The following is a 16,593-nucleotide window of genomic DNA, read 5'->3' as shown; positions in this document are numbered from 1 at the left end:
ATTAATATTAATTAATACATACGTATATATACAAAATTGCTTTCAGTTTTGTCTTTTAACGTATAAGCAAATCGCTATAATGTTAGAAAAAGACAGGTAGACGAAGGTGGAGCGTATTAATATCACCACTACGGTTGCTAGCAGCGATTATACTTTAAAACGTAGAGTCATCTGTTGTACCGCATATGTTATATATTTTTTTAATTATATAATTAAGTAACGTGAAATTCATTCGTCAAAACAAATTTTTGTTTTTATCTTTATAATCTTATTATTACGTAATAAAAACGCCGTTGGTTAAGACAATTAAAATGTTTATAATAGAAATTCGATATTATGATGCCTTAAGGTTAATGGTGTTTCGAGATGAAGACCAGCGTGGTACCGTGGCCAGTTGGTAAGGTAGATTGCGGTGGGGTGAGGCGGGTGGGGCGGGGGCGGCTTTGCAGGGCGGGCCGAGGGCGGACCGGCGGGCATTCCGCCGCGCGCCGTCAGTTCGGCGAGACGTGCCGTGCGGGCCATGGTCGCGAGAACCGATGACATGTTCGGGTGTTACGGCGACAGTTACTCGTATCGCCTGTGGAGCCTGGCCAACGTGTGGGGCTGCCGCTGTGAGTAGCGCGTAGGTCTTAGCGGTGTGTTCTGTGTGCTCGTGTCTTCCGATGAAAGTGCACAGCTCGCTTATGGGAGTTGGCGGTTGGTACGAAACCTTTGCGGCCGGTTGGCTTGCGGAAATGAGGAGTAAGAAGGTCCCCACTTCGACCACCTCGGCCAGGCGGCTCGCTGCCTTCAGTAAGCTTATTTTCTTTTCTTTTTGTTTGCTGCTGTGTTTATTTATGTTATCGTATTTTATATCAGAAGTTACGTTAGATAAATTTTCCATTAGTTAATTTGTTTAAAACTTACGACAAACAAACTTTCAGTAAGTTGAAACTAAACTCTACTAATATAGTTCTCTTCTTAATAATTTTGAGAAAACTTTTGAAAGACGTGAATTTCATCTAATAGAATTCATAATTCAAATAAAATGTTAGCAATTAAATTTTTTAAATTAATTTTTCTACGGACGATCCATCACAGAGTGCAATCTTAGTGATATGAAAAATATAATTCGCTCACGTCTTCGTTAGAGCACCTAGCCGCCGTTCCCTCGTTCCCTCGAGACATAATTCATCCACTCGAGAGCCGGGAACAGGTATACACCGACTTAAAAGAAAGTTTCGTTTGTCGAGGGGTGCACCGATCTCTTTTAACGTCTTAAATCGTAAATGATTATGTTGTTTTAATTCATTTGCTTTTTCTCTTTTACTTTCTACTTTATATTTGAGGCCGCCTGTCTGGAGTGAGGGACATTTGATATATCTCTTAAGTTCTGACTACTAACGCGTAAACTGAAATAATTTGTGGTTGTCATAAGTATAGATATCTTCTCTTGGCGTTAATCTGCACAAAGAGTTACGATAAAAATGCGAGGGATTATTTAACAGGTCCGTTGACGGTACTAAGGAGCGTTCAGGAAAATTATTTTGTTGTCATTTATAAGCGGAGTATCGGAATGGTTCCTACAGCATGTCGTGAGTAGATGCTTAGTGAGCGTAGCCGTGTCGTCTAATCACTTGTTTGCTGAAGACAGACGTACAAATTAGCAAACTCATTAACGAGCCTTTATAATCGCTCCGTAAACAATATTGGGAATTAGGACCGCTCTCCGCCGCTCTTCATCTTTATGCTTAAAACTGTTCAATAAACCAATATTAATTTGATTTACTTATATAATTTAGTAAGTACTTGTTCCTTTTTTATTGTGATATTATATTAACACTCAAGTCAATATAAAAGGAAAATAAAATAATCTGAAATACTGCGAAGGCTTGTATATTAAATATCAATCTTCATAACAACATTTATATTATTATTTTTATTAAAAATTAAGTAAATGTTTTTTTTATTTGTTGGAAATATATTGTCGGTAAATTTAACTAAATGCAGCTAGATTTGTTTCGGTTTTTACTATCCACTACATCTCATGAAAAAAGTTTTTGAAGAGGACGTTACATGCTTTACGATAGGATTTATAATCTTTGATTTCACTGTAATAGTTATTACCCAAAAAAAATAAGCAAAGTAGGTTCTGCTATGAGCGCATTAAACTTTAGCCAAGTTTGTGCACGATAGATTCTTCTTAAATGCATAGGTTATTATTCCTTATAAATACATAATACCCGCTTATGTTTTATACAACAAATTACCTTCTATTATGAATCATCTTATAAAAATACTTTTAACCACATACCTATGTAGATACTGAGCGAATGCGAACAAGGAAAATCGAGCTAAGGGCACAAGGAATTTTATATTAGTGACTAATACAAGAATTTCTGGACATATTTAGGGACATTTAAAAAAGTAACTGACCGAGGTGCGAGTAGGTGTCCAGGTGCGACCAATCACAGTCCAGACGTCGTCGACCATCAACCGACTCACTATCGGCTCCAGCGATGTGTGCGTGCGATAATTGTTCATGTAGTTCAATAGGAAGCGCGCAGTGAGTGTGTGAGTTTTATCAGCGGCTGACGGACGCTGCCTGTGCGCAGATTGCTGGCTCGTGTAGGTGTTCCCGTCCGTTCCACCTCATTGATAGCTGATAGTAATATTGTTGCCCTCAGAGCACTCATTGTGTTGTCAATACAGAGTTCAAGAAACGCTTACTATAGTTCACGTCAATTCAGTTAAAAAGCATCGCTTATCAATTAAATATAAAAGGTAAGTATTTTGTTCCCATACGACGGTAAAATATACGGATAACATATAGGTAGGTTTAGAATATAGTATACAACTTTACGGAGCTTATTTTTAACAAAACTAGTATATTAACAAGAATGCGTTGTGTGTGTGTCAGCGATAAAATCTTCAATTAAATATTATTAGATAAATTGGGAATCCAGAGGATAAAGCCACTATTGTTAACTATGGTCAAACTAGCAAATGTTAATTGCGCACATTGAAACATTTCTTATGTTCAGGGGTTCGAACCAGAGGTAACAATCGTATTCTTCACCAATAACAGTGCTTTAACTCGAATTTGGCTTGGCCAAATTTCTTACAAAAATCGCATGATCAACGCCATCTGTTATCGAATAGAATTATTTAGTTGGCTGACTTTCATATGTTGGAGATTTACAGCGATTTTCGGTCTATTATCTATAGTTCAATACATACAGGGACAAATGACAATGACTGTCGATTGTCCTCTGATATTGGTTAGCATGGGACGGGCGTAGGGCGGCTCACGTAAAGGGTGGACGAAATGACCGGTGCGGTGTTTACGAGGCCGTAATTTCTAAAATTCAATACCAGACACCGACTGCAATTGCACAGAATCTGCCTGCAGGGCTTTCCCACGTCACCTAATATAATTATAATTGTAAGTTAAAGAACTTAGATAACATGTTTATATGACGACTATTCAATGATAATTAGCTGTTGCCTACTTGTTTAAGTTCAACACAAATAACAATTTATTTTATATAAAGAAGGGCTGAAGCTAGACTAATCAGATTGATTTATGAGATTGATTCGTAGGTACCTATATGATTTTGTGTAGTCAGACGGCTGCCGCACGTACGCTCGTACTAGAACTATTTTTAAAAACGATGAACCATTACCAGTATAACCGCCAACTTACCAAATAACTCTGCCTATATATATTGTATTAATTATAACTTAGTTAAATCGGCTTGTTGCACTTGTTCTGTAATAGTGTCACTTTATTTCATGTTTTTCCGATTTACCTCTGAAACGCATGGCAAATAGTATACTAGTATATTTGTTCCAGTGGGTCCCCTGGCGGGTAGTGGGCCTGAGATTAAGCCTGAGGAGGAGGAAGAGCGGGGCGGGTCCCCGCTGGGCCCCGGAGGGCCGTTTAGCTGCAGCCAGTGCCGCGGTGCGTACCCCACGAGGGACCAGCTTGAGAAGCACGAGACGCTGCACTCGCCGAGCACTCAGGTGGATACCCTCAGATATGTCAGTGTACATTGCATTACATTACAACATCACTTACCCCAAGTGAACCGTATACGTAATAATGACAGACCCTGACGAGAACATATTTCTTTGTTTCTTTTACTGTTTATTTTTCTTTCTTTCCCTCTCTATCTCTCTCGTTTATACACAGTACATTTTGTGTATCTATCTAATTATTTCTACCTACCTTTACTTTTTAATACTTTAATTGTTGGGTCATTAGCCACAAGGCATAATTAGAACAACACACAAACTTTTACCACATGACTGTTTTGTGTTGTAAAATAAAGTGACTACGAAGTAAGTAATAGCAATCTTGAAAAATTTATATGTGGGTGTTTCACTAAAAGAATTATTGGAAACCACTTCACAAGGTACGCAAAATAAACAATTTTCGTAGCTATGGCTTCCTTAAGTAAATGCTAGTAGAAGTAGTTGTAGTAGAAGTAGTTGTAGTATTTATTCCTATAGTAGTAGTAGAGCCGTTATAGTAGTGTTTTTTTATAAGATAGAATAAAACTTGGTTACAGACTTGCAACATCTGCTACAAGAGCTTTCCAAAAATGAATCAACTGCAACGACATGCCATAAGTCACAACGAGAGCCCAGATCTTCGTAAATATAAGTGCAACAATTGTGACAAAGCGTTCAAGCACAATCATCACCTTAAAGAGCATTTAAGGATACATAGCGGAGAAAAACCTTTTCAATGCTTAAACTGTGGAAAAAGATTTTCCCATTCGGGTTCATATTCGTCGCATATGACATCGAAAAAATGTTTGGCAATGAATTTAAAAATGGGCAGAATTAAGTCTAACAACAAGCTTTACAATCGAAATATCAGTCCCGGTCTGAAGCAAGAGGACGATGTATTACATGTGCCGGCAGATATAAGTAAAAGCCTCGAAAACAATCCAGCCATGCCTATGCTAGCCAAGTATAAAGAAGCCGCAGCATTATTCGCATCGATAATAACTCAAAAGTCCGGTTACAACCCGGAACTGCATCCGGGGCTTCCGGATCATCGAGCAAATCCAGGTTATACACCATTGCCTGACAATGTAACCACAAATACAAACGAATTTTCTCTTTATGCTTTCCCAAATTCGTTTAACTATATGCAGCACTTAACTTATCAAGCACAGTTGAGCAGAAATATTAAAATGCAATCTAAATGTTATATGGCACCCGAAGCTTTGATCGAAGAAGACTTAGAGGAAGAAGATAGAAAGTCCGACGGAAGCGCAGATCTTATTATGGATGTAGAAGACGACCAAAACGAAAGTTCTTTGGAGAATGAGAACGGTTTAAATGGCAATGACACTAAAGTGGAAGCTTCTTTAACGTTTAACTCGTTGCTTGAATCAGTTAATGCTTCTGTAAATAGACATTTTCTGAGGACCTTTCAAGGCAAGGCCTCAACATCTGAGGCGTCATCGATAGTTGTCAAAAATGTGGTATTTGATTGTAAAGACGACTTAAATCATCAAGAAGAAAACATAGGAAGCAAAGGCTGTGAAAAAAATCCAAATGATTCGGATAAAAAACTGCGAGTTCGAACGGCATTAACTGATAAACAACAACTAATGTTAAGAGAACAGTATAATCTAAACCCACGGCCCAATAGGGAACAATTTAAAAAAATCGCACAGATAGTTGGACTTGACAGCAGAGTAGTGCAAGTTTGGTTTCAAAATAATAGAGCCAGAGAACGCCGCTCCAGCCAGGGAACATTTATTGGCGATCAGCCTCTTGATTTATCCATAAAAAAAATTGACGAAACAAGTACCTCTGGTTCTCCTGCCTGTTTATCCGTGGTGATTTCTGACTCGGAAGAAGCAATAAATTTAAGCCAAAAGTCGTCTCGGAGCCCGTCTCCAAGTCGCTACAATGCTTACTCACATTCCAATTGTTCCTCGCCTCTCACTGATATTCGTTTTTCACCATCTCCAACTGAAGCTAATAATGGGAATAAGGAACCAAAATTTTCGAACAACCCTTCAATATCAATAGGAAAGTTACTTCATTACCATGATCTAGCAAAGGGTAGTTATCCATCTCTTCAATTATACGGCACTGATACGCCCGGAACTAATAGACAACTGTGGAATCCAATTAACGAACGACCTCGTAGTAACGAGCGTACCACTGAACTTTTCGAAGAAGACATGTCACTCCCTAAAAACAGCAAGTTGAAAGAAAAAGAAAATCGAGACGAAGAACGACTGTTTGCCTGCGATCAATGCGATAAAACCTTCGTGAAACAAGGTTCATTAGTCAGACATAAATACGAACATTCAGGTACTTTAATATATTTAGTAATCAATTCTTTTTTTTTATTCAAGATTTTTTAACTATATTCTTATATTAAAAAAACTGTAAACATGATCAAATGACTGAATTTTTAGGTCAGCGGCCATATAAATGCGCCGAGTGCCCGAAATCATTCAAGCACAAGCACCATCTGACGGAGCACAAGAGGCTGCACACCGGGGAGAAGCCGTTTCAGTGCTGCAAGTGCCTCAAGAAGTTCTCCCACTCCGGCTCCTACAGTCAGCACATGAACCATCGGTTCGCCATTTGCAAGCCTTATCGAGACTGAAGTATTTACTTTGGATATACTCGCATTTATATGACGGTGATTAAATGACAGCAGTGAGAAAACGTGAACTTAAAGTGAATTCTAAACGTTAATCAAGTAACATATTGCTGATTGGATATCTTACGCGCTTTAATTGCAACACTAATTGATGCTAAGCCATGCAGAAGTATATGCAGTGTAGTTTAAATGTAGTTGTACTTATATAATGTAGTTTTATAAATACTATCAAACTATGTATCTTAACTAGTTTAACCATACCTACCGTACCTACCATAAACCAAAGACATGTGCCAAAACTTTACGCGTAAGAGATTATGGTAAGTTAAACGTTATAAGTAATACTTAATTACCAGAATATAAAATTAGATTATAATTGAAGTAAGTATTTTTGCGCGGTATTTAAAATGCTCAAATATTTTATATTCTTGGGTCTTAGAGCCATCTAATGTATTGGATAAGACCTTTTTTATATTGAAGGTATTAAAAGTGCAGTGCCTGTAGTATAATACTCGTTTGTAGATAATAGATATAGGTTTAGATTATATCATGTCTATTATATAATTTTATATAGATATCGTAAAGCATTCCAGAGTATAAACACAGTCGTGTGGCTAAGTGTATGCTTGATTAAAAGTTTTTGTTATAGTATATTGTTTGTTGACAAAATATTCATATATTTATTACCACTATTTGAATTATCCAAATACCTACTACGTACAATAACTCCCTGAGGTGTTCTATCTGAACATATTATTACTAATTGTAACGATAAACTTTTTTAAAACCCATTTCGAAAATATCATCGTGAGTTAATTTTCTGCCGAAGGAACTATAAATAATAAGGATATCTACGTACTTCAAATTATATTTCCAAATATGTATTACATTTGTTTATGTAGTTTAATGCTTAGGAATAGGCGACGATTGAAAAGGGCTAGCTAAACCAAATATTAAATTAAGTATTTACGATACGAATTTGTATATAGGAGTCGGTATCGTTAGATGTATAAGAGGCATTATGTACTAAAGAATTTGAAAAAATAGTAACCAAAACTATTTTTGAATTTTATTTTTTTATTACATGTGAAATTAAGTTGCCATACTAATTGATATTATATAGATTAATTAAATTCTTGTTGTCACAGGGCCTAGAGGAATTCTTCGAAAAACTCCCGCGTGCCTATAATGTTTAACATCCTAATCTGAATACATATACAAATTGTTAATAATGGTGAATGTTTTATAAATATTGAAGGTTACTGCCTGATAGGTCAGGCCCCGTGACAAGTCTTCCATTATGTAACTCATAATAGTAAATGTATTATTGAAAAGATAATTCCTGTTGGCACGTCATTTATCTATTTAGTCAAACATTAAAAGCTTTTTAGAACTTGTAAAACATATGTTTATACTCTATAAATCTAATCCTGTTCTTAAATATAAATATTGTGATGATTACTTGTTTTTTTTTAAATAAATGTTTTCTAGATTCCCCGACTATGTAGTCGTCGGAGGTTATAATAGCTTACGTAAATGGTATTGGTAACCCGAATGATTAAACACTACTACCTATTTCTTTTAACAACTTTTTGTATGACCTTATAACAAATCCTAAAAAGATGCCTCTTAACCTAATATTGAACATTATTTCCTTTAAATTCGTCTCTGTTACTTTTACGTCCATAGCTTGCTCAGTGTTATACCTGTCATATTCATACATTGGACTGTCGGTCAGAACATGCAACACTGTCTCTTCATCTGTATCGCCACAAGGATAGGCATCACTTTGTCTAATCCTGAACTTGTAAAGATACGACAAGAAGCCACCGTGACCTGTCAACATCTGGGTATTCAATCCCGTTGGTTTCATTTGTTTAATTATCGAAAAGGCTGAAACAAAATTTGGAAGGAATAACTTAGTTATTGCAGCTGTTTCGCCGTTTCGATATCTGTGATTCCATTTGTCTATCGTGTTTCTACGTAGACAGTTTTTCAAGTGCGATATAGGGAATCTATTGTACACGGGCGCCTTTTCTAGATGCGCAGCTTCCTTTGCCAGTTGGTCTGCTCTTTCATTCCCCTCCATGCCCGCATGCGCTTTAACCCAAAAAAGATCAATTTTTTTGTTGATTAAACGCACTTTATTTATGTTCTTACGGATTTCAACTACAAGGGGATTGAAAGAGCGACCACCCGCAACACTTTCGAGTGCACATCGGGAGTCACTATATACGCCGTAGGTTGCTTCTGGGTGACAAAGGATCCTTTGAGTTGCTTTAAGAATAGACACCAGTTCAGCTTGATACACGGAACAGCATGAAGATAGTTTCAATTTAAGTCTCAAATTCGGCACCATTTTTCCATAAGGAAACACTGACGCCGACCAATTCGTCTACTTTACTTCCGTCCGTATATATCTTTACTGCTGGTGCTTACCTTACTTTACCTTCTTGTTCTCTATAGGCCATGAATTTGATATCAGGTTCTTTGGAGGGATGAGAAATACGCATCCACAATACTCTGCTCCAGGTCACCTTCCAATTCAGACTGAAATAATCCTCTCTTTGCTTCGTATAGCACAGCGGCCTCTTGGATTCTAAGGTCTAGGGGCAATAGTCCGGCAAGGATCAAGCTGGCATTCAGTGATACGGTTCGGTAAGCTCTGCAGAGCTTCAGCGCGAAACCTCGTTGTAATGAATTTAATTGCTTTCTAATTCCTCGCTTTTTAGTGGATGGAGCCCAGACTGCTGCCGCATATAGGATTATGGCTCGATGACTGCTGTATTAATAATATGAATTACATCTCGGTGTAAATCCCGGCCAATTCTCGCCGCCATTGCTAGTTGTTTGTAAATATTTGTTGCTTTCCTGCATATATTGGAGATGACGATGTTTATTAAAGGTCAATTTAGCATCGAGAGTCAAACCAAGTATTTTTATTTCATCAGATAGGTTCAGGGATACTCAGCCCATATTCAAATGTGGTTTGTCAAATTTTATTTTTTTAGTTACATATAATCATAGGTTGGGTTTCTGTGGAGCAAATCTGAGTCTATTTTTGGTACCCCAATCATAGGCTAGAGCAGCATTTGCATGCCGTTCTATTTCAAATTCTGATTCTCCGACAAACACCATGATCACGTCGTCTGCAAAGGCTTGACAATAGTACCCCTTTTTTTCCATTTCTTGCAGCAATGGATCCAAAAGTAGGTTCCAGAGTATAGGGCCACCTATGGATCCCTGAACGCATCCTTTCGATGTATTTCTATTAACCTCTTCTCCCGCATATTTTAGCTGAACCTTTCGTTCTTTTAGGTAGCTATCTATTAGCTTTCTCAAGTTAATCGGGACCTTTAGTTTAGCCAGCTGAACCCGTATCATTGGCCACCAGGCACTGTCAAAGGCGCCCTCTATGTACAAGGAAACTATCGTTATCAGTTTTTTCTAATTAATTTTGTCTATAGCCCATAAGGTCGTAGAGGGAGTCTTCTGTGCTCTTTTGTAGCATAAAACCGTATTGACGGTGGCTTAGTTAAGGTATCACATGTCATTTTAATCTATACACAAGCAATTTTTCTAGGATTTTTGCCATCACGGGCAGAAGACCTATTGGTCTATAGGACTTTGGACTCGTGTAGTTATCCTTACCAGGTTTCCTGAGAACCACTACTACTGTTGCGACATTCCATAGTTTCGGGAAGTATCCAAGATCCAAGTTCTAGACATTTGTTTGCCATTGATAGGAACACTCCCGGATCCCGCAGGATAGCTCGTGAACAAATATCGAGAGTGAGGCCATCTGATCCAGGTGCTTTTTTGCAGTCAAAGCTACCAATCACCATGTTGAGTTCAGTAATAGTAAATGGAGGATCATGGTTGTCATCATGGTCCTGTTCATTTACTGTTCCTGATCATCGTCTTCTTCTTGATCGCGCGGATAAAAAACCTCTGCAAGTAGCTCAGCCGACTCCCTTGAACATAACAAAAAGCAATAACAAAAATTAACGTAAACTTTTACATATTTCATCTTCTATAAGGTACTAGCAAGTAAAATAGTGGCATGACAACTACATATTTATAAATCTTTATTTTTAAATGTTTAATATTGTTATGAAATTTAAAAATATAATTCACTTTTATTACAGACCTGCAAGATCTGCCACAAGAGTTTCGCTAACGTGTATCGGCTCCAACGACACATGCTGAGTCACGACGAAAGCGCCAATCTACGCAAGTTCAAGTGCAATGACTGTGACAAGGCCTTTAAGTTCAAGCATCATCTCAAAGAACACTTGAGGATACATAGCGGAGAGAAACCTTTCGAATGTGCCAATTGTGGAAAAAAGTTTTCTCATTCCGGCTCTTACTCTTCACACATGACATCTAAGAAATGTCTAGTCATGAATTTGAAAATGGGTAGAATTAAACCGAATAACCCCGCACTGAATCCTGACCGAAGCCCGTCGAGAAAACGTGCGAATGCAATGGTCGCGTCTCAATTAAAACATAACATGGCGCCAAACGCATTCTTACCAATATTGCCAAAGTACAACGAAGCATTTTTTGCATCGATGTCTTCACAGGATCCAAACTATCACAGACCGCCTCTAGCTCAACCAGGATTAAATCCCTTCTACATGCCACCCGGAATACCAATGAGCCCCGAGTCAGGAATCACTCCCTACAGTTTTCCTGCGTCATTAAGCCAATTGTTCCAACAACTAGCTACACAGCAGTATCAACAACGGAAAATAGAGAGTCCTGATCCAAAACAGATGAGTCAATCTTCACATAACGTAGAAGATCTCATTGAAGAAATTCCCGAAGAAGACGATAAACATTCAGAAGGCAGCGCAGAACTTGTTATGGATATTGAAGAAGATGAAGCTGTTGCGGTAAAAAAGGAACACGAAAACGAAGATCATGATCTAAGAATACCATTTCGCAATTATGACTCCGTCCCTTCAAATAACAACGGCCCTTCAATTGACAATAATAATGGATATAATTTAATATTAGATTCGGTTAATAAAAATTATTTTAGAGCTAATATGGAAACATTATCACCTATTTCTGGCAATGTTTGTCCGAGCATAGACTCACCGCCGACACGACACATTGTCGTCAAAGATGAACCTAACGACAGTCAGAATTGTAGTAAATGTAACTTGACATTTGAAAACAATAATGATTTAATAGAGCATGAGAAGTTACTGTGTGGAAACGTTTTTCGAAAGCATGAGGGATTGGCTGCGCAAGTTGCCGAAACCGTAGCATTAAACAGGTTAGAAGCAGAAATTAGAACATCAATGCAGAGTGGTATTAGTGCTAGCGAAGACGAAGAGTTTGGAAAGGACGACCGCGATGATAAGTCTGTTCATGACAATGACAGAAAAATAAGAGTAAGGACGGCATTAAATGAGGAACAACAGATAATTCTAAGAGCACACTATGCCTTTAATAAGCGACCAAACAGAGATCAGTGTAAGAAAATTGCTAACAAAATAGGTCTGGACAATAGAGTTGTGCAAGTATGGTTTCAAAATTTTCGAGCGAGAGAAAGGCGAATGAGTTTAACAGCAACTCCTTCAGATCAACCCCTTGATTTGTCAACCAGGAAATCAAATATTTCCGTCACTTCTAGTCCGTCACCGTCCCCTCCATGTAGTATTTCGGTAACACATTCAGACTCCGAAGAAGCGGTTAATTTGAGCCAAAAATCTTCCAGGAGTACAACACCATACCGAACCGCTTACGTTAACCCTTACCCACATTCCAATTGCTCATCCTCCTCTCACACCGACTTCAGATTGTCACCGTCTCCGGGAGAAACGATTACTGCCCAAAAACGATCTTTGCAAAAAGTGGCAGTAAATCCTTTAATACCAATGGATAAACTTCTCCAGTACAACGATATTGCTAATGGCCGACCGTCCATGTTGAACATGCATATAATGACAGACCATCGACAGAGTGCAAGCCCCTCGTACGAACGTTCCACTTGGACTGAAGAGGTCCAAGCCCATCATGACTTTGATGATGAATCCAATTTACTTAAGAAAAGCAAGTTAAAGGGAAATGATATTAAAGAAGGAGAGGGACAGTTTGTCTGTGATCAGTGTGACAAGACCTTCGTCAAGCAAAGTTCATTAGCTCGACACAAATATGAACACTCAGGTGATTATTTTTTCTGTCTTTATTTAGCAAACTACGAAACCTTTATTGATTCACAATGTCTGTTTCAGACCTTCCGCATGTCAGTCATTTTATTGCGTAACTATTAGGGTGTAGTCCTAGTTAAAGCCCTTCAGGATATTTATACAAAAATTTAAAGAATATATATCTACTCATACAAACGAATACGTGCGCGACTAATGTCTGCTAGGTCTATTTGACATTGAGATCCCTTATCAGTCTTCACAGTTTCAAAAGAAGACACTTTCAAAGTGGTGGAAAAATATGTGTCAATGAAAACTTTAAAAAAAACCGGTTTAAACGGAAAATAGAAGTTATGGGATTTTTTACACATTTTTAAATGCCGTTAATATAATTTACTGTTAACAAAAATCCTGCTTAAATATTTAACTCTAAAGGCAGTAGGTAACTGTATATGTAGGTTTTTCGGACTGTCTAGTCAGATATAATATCAATATTACATTTGTTAGAGTTAGTTTTTATTCAACGATATAAGCACAAGTTTATTTTTTCAGGTCAGCGGCCATATAAATGCGCCGAGTGCCCGAAAGCATTCAAGCACAAGCACCATCTGACGGAGCACAAGAGGCTGCACACCGGGGAGAAGCCGTTTCAGTGCTGCAAGTGCCTCAAGAAGTTCTCCCACTCCGGCTCCTACAGTCAGCACATGAACCATCGGTTCGCCATTTGCAAGCCTTATCGAGACTAATCAAAACATATTTTTAGAGTTTCGAGTTAGCCTTGATAAGTTGCCGGCGGCTTTATATTACATTCCGTGTATGAATCCACCAAAGACGGTCACACTTAACGGTGTGATAACATGAGCTTGTGCCAAAGGACTAACCAAAGATAATGTAAAGAAGTGCCATAGATTTAGGATCAAAGTTTACTTACCAGAATAGTATCTTCCTATTTTATTTTACTTTGCAGATATATTAATTAGGTGATATTGTAAATAACTATTAATTGCTCAATGCCATATAGTTTCATTTAAATGTAATGAACGTGCCAAAATCGTGCCAGAATACTGAATCGGGTATCTCAAACTATCTTAAATAAGGATTCCAAAGTGTTACCTAAGTACATAATACACCAACTTGGTAATTATAAATGTTTAGTATTCGACGTGAAAGATTTTTGTTGTGTGAAAAGTGCCCGATATCCATTTGGCATAGTCAATGTAAAATAATATGTATATTATAATTAATATTGCTTAAGTAAATATGAACGTCTCGGGAATTTTAAATTAGCTAAAACTAAAGCATTCCAGCATAGCAACTTGGATGGGATCTCTACCGTGTTTAAATGTTACTTCCTTTTATTCAAGAATATGCTAGGACTATGAAAAAAGAGATTTTAACAAATGTTTGTAGCTTTCATGTAAATAGTTTTCTGCTTAACCTATACCTTCACTTAGCTAGAAGTGTGACGTAAAAAAGCGCACGAATACAATGAATATTATGACAATAAATAATGAACAACCATTTATTGGATGCAATAAGTAATAAATGCTTAATATTTAAGGTCTGCTTAAACTACTATGGGTAGGAAATCTATGTATAAATCGTTGATAGCTTAATTTTATGTATGTATAAGAATTAGATAGATAGTATTTAATGTCTCTTGAAGCAATTTTTTTCGAATACTAGTTTTCTCAACAGAATCGTCACACTTTCCATAAACCACTAATTACAGAAGGCACTTTCGAAATTTCTAACCTTGATTTGATTTTTAAAATGTGTGTTACCCAAATATTACAAGAACACAAAGTTCCTAAGCTTATTTCAGGATAAGGACTAGATTATTAGGAGTAATTACTTAAGTAAGCCAACTTAGCATTGTGAAAGGTTTCCAAGCAACGAATAATTGTAATTTTTACAACTTGTACTTTATCATTAAAATGAAGATTTTCAGCCATCTGTAACTTTCAATAGAGATACTGAATTCAATACTAAGTTTTTGTATGTCGCGACAAGCGTATCGCTGATGTCGCAAGCATGGCAGTGCGCGGTACAAAAGCTAAAGATTGATGTAGTCTGAGAACTATTAAGACTTACAGGGTACCCGTTCAGTAATAAACAACTCGATTCGCCACCGCAGCGACCGCAAGGAAAAAACACCTAATACGCGTGACTGAATATTGCATTTTAAATTACGTAGATATTAAACGTTGTTCTTATTTAATATAATAACTATTATTTCATTATTTATCGTGATAATTATCGTGACGCCTCACGGCAAACGTTTAAGAGTAGGTGGTAGATATACTTATTTGAGGTTATGTGTTTAATGCTAAGTCGAAACCGACATGGTGGGCTAGAGAAACCAAAGATTAATTAACTCTTATAAGGCGCGGGCACCTGTACATAAAACCGTCGTCGTTAGATGTAGATTAGCAAACAACTAATACATATAATAACTAGACGTTAATTAAGAGAATACGTTTATTTTTATTGTGGAACATTCGTGCATTGTGTATAAGAAAAGTTAATATGTACCTATATTCTGTTAAAATATAATATTGCAGAGGAGTACTTAGGAGTATTTCTTTTATATAGAATAAGAATAATGTTATAACGGGAACTCCTGCATCGCATATGCCTATTGTGTTTGTTGAGAAGGGCATCGCGGAGCGCCTGTTACACCGAGCTATGTCGAAATTGTTAAACTTACCCATAGATTAACAAGTGTTAAAATATTGCTGATATAAATTATAGTGTAAAATTCATTTTACTTGATATTATTACAATGTATATTGAATTTATGAATATTAAAAATATAATGATATATTAATATATATTGACGATTCATCACAAAATGTACTTATTTTATTTACCTAAATAAAAATAAAAACTTTCCGCATTCCCTAACAGTTTATATTGGGCATTTTACCTCCTTTCCTAGTGGATGTTAAGAGTAAAAGAGTTAAGAGTTTTCAACGACACTCGATCAATGTCGTTTGCTGCAGCCGTATACCTACATATGGGATGTATATCATCAAACGATGCCTGAAAGGGGATAAAAGAATATCTAAGGTAGAAGATGTCATAATGAAAATAAATATCATAAATAGAAATGGGGTGGGCACACGGTAGTAGGAGCAGAAAAGTGGAACAACAAACAACTGGTATAATACCCTAGGCACAGCAACGTAGATATAATATCTTTAGGGATTTTTACTTTGAGGTTCTTTGGGTTGATTCGTTCAGAATTATTTGATCGATGTTAAAATAAAATATTATAAATATAATAGTATCAATCGCTTATACTGGGAATAAATAAGGCGCAACTGCGTTTCTCTGTGAATACAAAAGATTTATTTACAAAAGAAATATCTATTCATTTACATTTAATAAAAAATATATATTTACAAATTATTCACTCACCTTACAAAATAAACAACATTTAAAGTAATATAATGCAAAAATTAAAATATCTTACATATATTATGTCAAGTGACATAAATTAAACATCGTCGATCAGACGGCAAAGATAACATTACAAAATAGTTTATATAAAATACAATATAGACAAGAGTTTGTATAGGAAAATATATTATGTTTTCCTTATATATATACTTACTGTCCTTAATTACATATTTCTTTTTATTTGATTTTTTTTCTAAATTGGGAATTAATAAAAATTTATGAATTAAAAAGTATTTCACTGCCATCCATTTTACCTATTGATGGCAACACCTGATCTCAGCTCTGATGACTTGTGCGAATGGACATTGTATCCGGCTACTAAATAAATTTAAAAAAAAAAGCTCT

At 36.6% G+C, this 16,593-nt stretch overlaps 1 protein-coding gene across 4 annotated transcripts; it reads left to right on the top strand.

Annotated features, from left to right (window-relative positions):
• The first annotated feature begins 470 nt into the window (after positions 1-470).
• LOC125048477 (zinc finger protein 1) lies at positions 471-15,638 on the top strand. Of its 4 annotated transcripts, none has more exons than XM_047647162.1 (4): positions 471-792; positions 3,836-4,005; positions 10,771-12,802; positions 13,336-15,638. In XM_047647162.1, the coding sequence occupies exons 1-4, from the start codon at positions 663-665 to the stop codon at positions 13,527-13,529; spliced, it is 2,526 nt and encodes an 841-aa protein (XP_047503118.1). In that variant the 5' UTR covers positions 471-662; the 3' UTR covers positions 13,530-15,638. The 4 variants fall into 4 exon arrangements, with proteins under 4 accessions (XP_047503118.1, XP_047503117.1, XP_047503119.1 ...); XM_047647161.1 differs by having other exon boundaries at positions 3,836-4,023; XM_047647163.1 differs by lacking the exons at positions 10,771-12,802; positions 13,336-15,638 and adding exons at positions 4,554-6,324; positions 6,432-8,080 and having other exon boundaries at positions 3,836-4,023.
• The last annotated feature ends 955 nt before the right edge of the window (positions 15,639-16,593 follow it).

This window comes from Pieris napi, chromosome 3, assembly GCF_905475465.1.
Source record: "Pieris napi chromosome 3, ilPieNapi1.2, whole genome shotgun sequence".
Classification (NCBI taxonomy): Eukaryota; Metazoa; Arthropoda; class Insecta; order Lepidoptera; family Pieridae; genus Pieris; species Pieris napi.
This window is presented reverse-complemented; position numbering and strand designations above follow the sequence as displayed.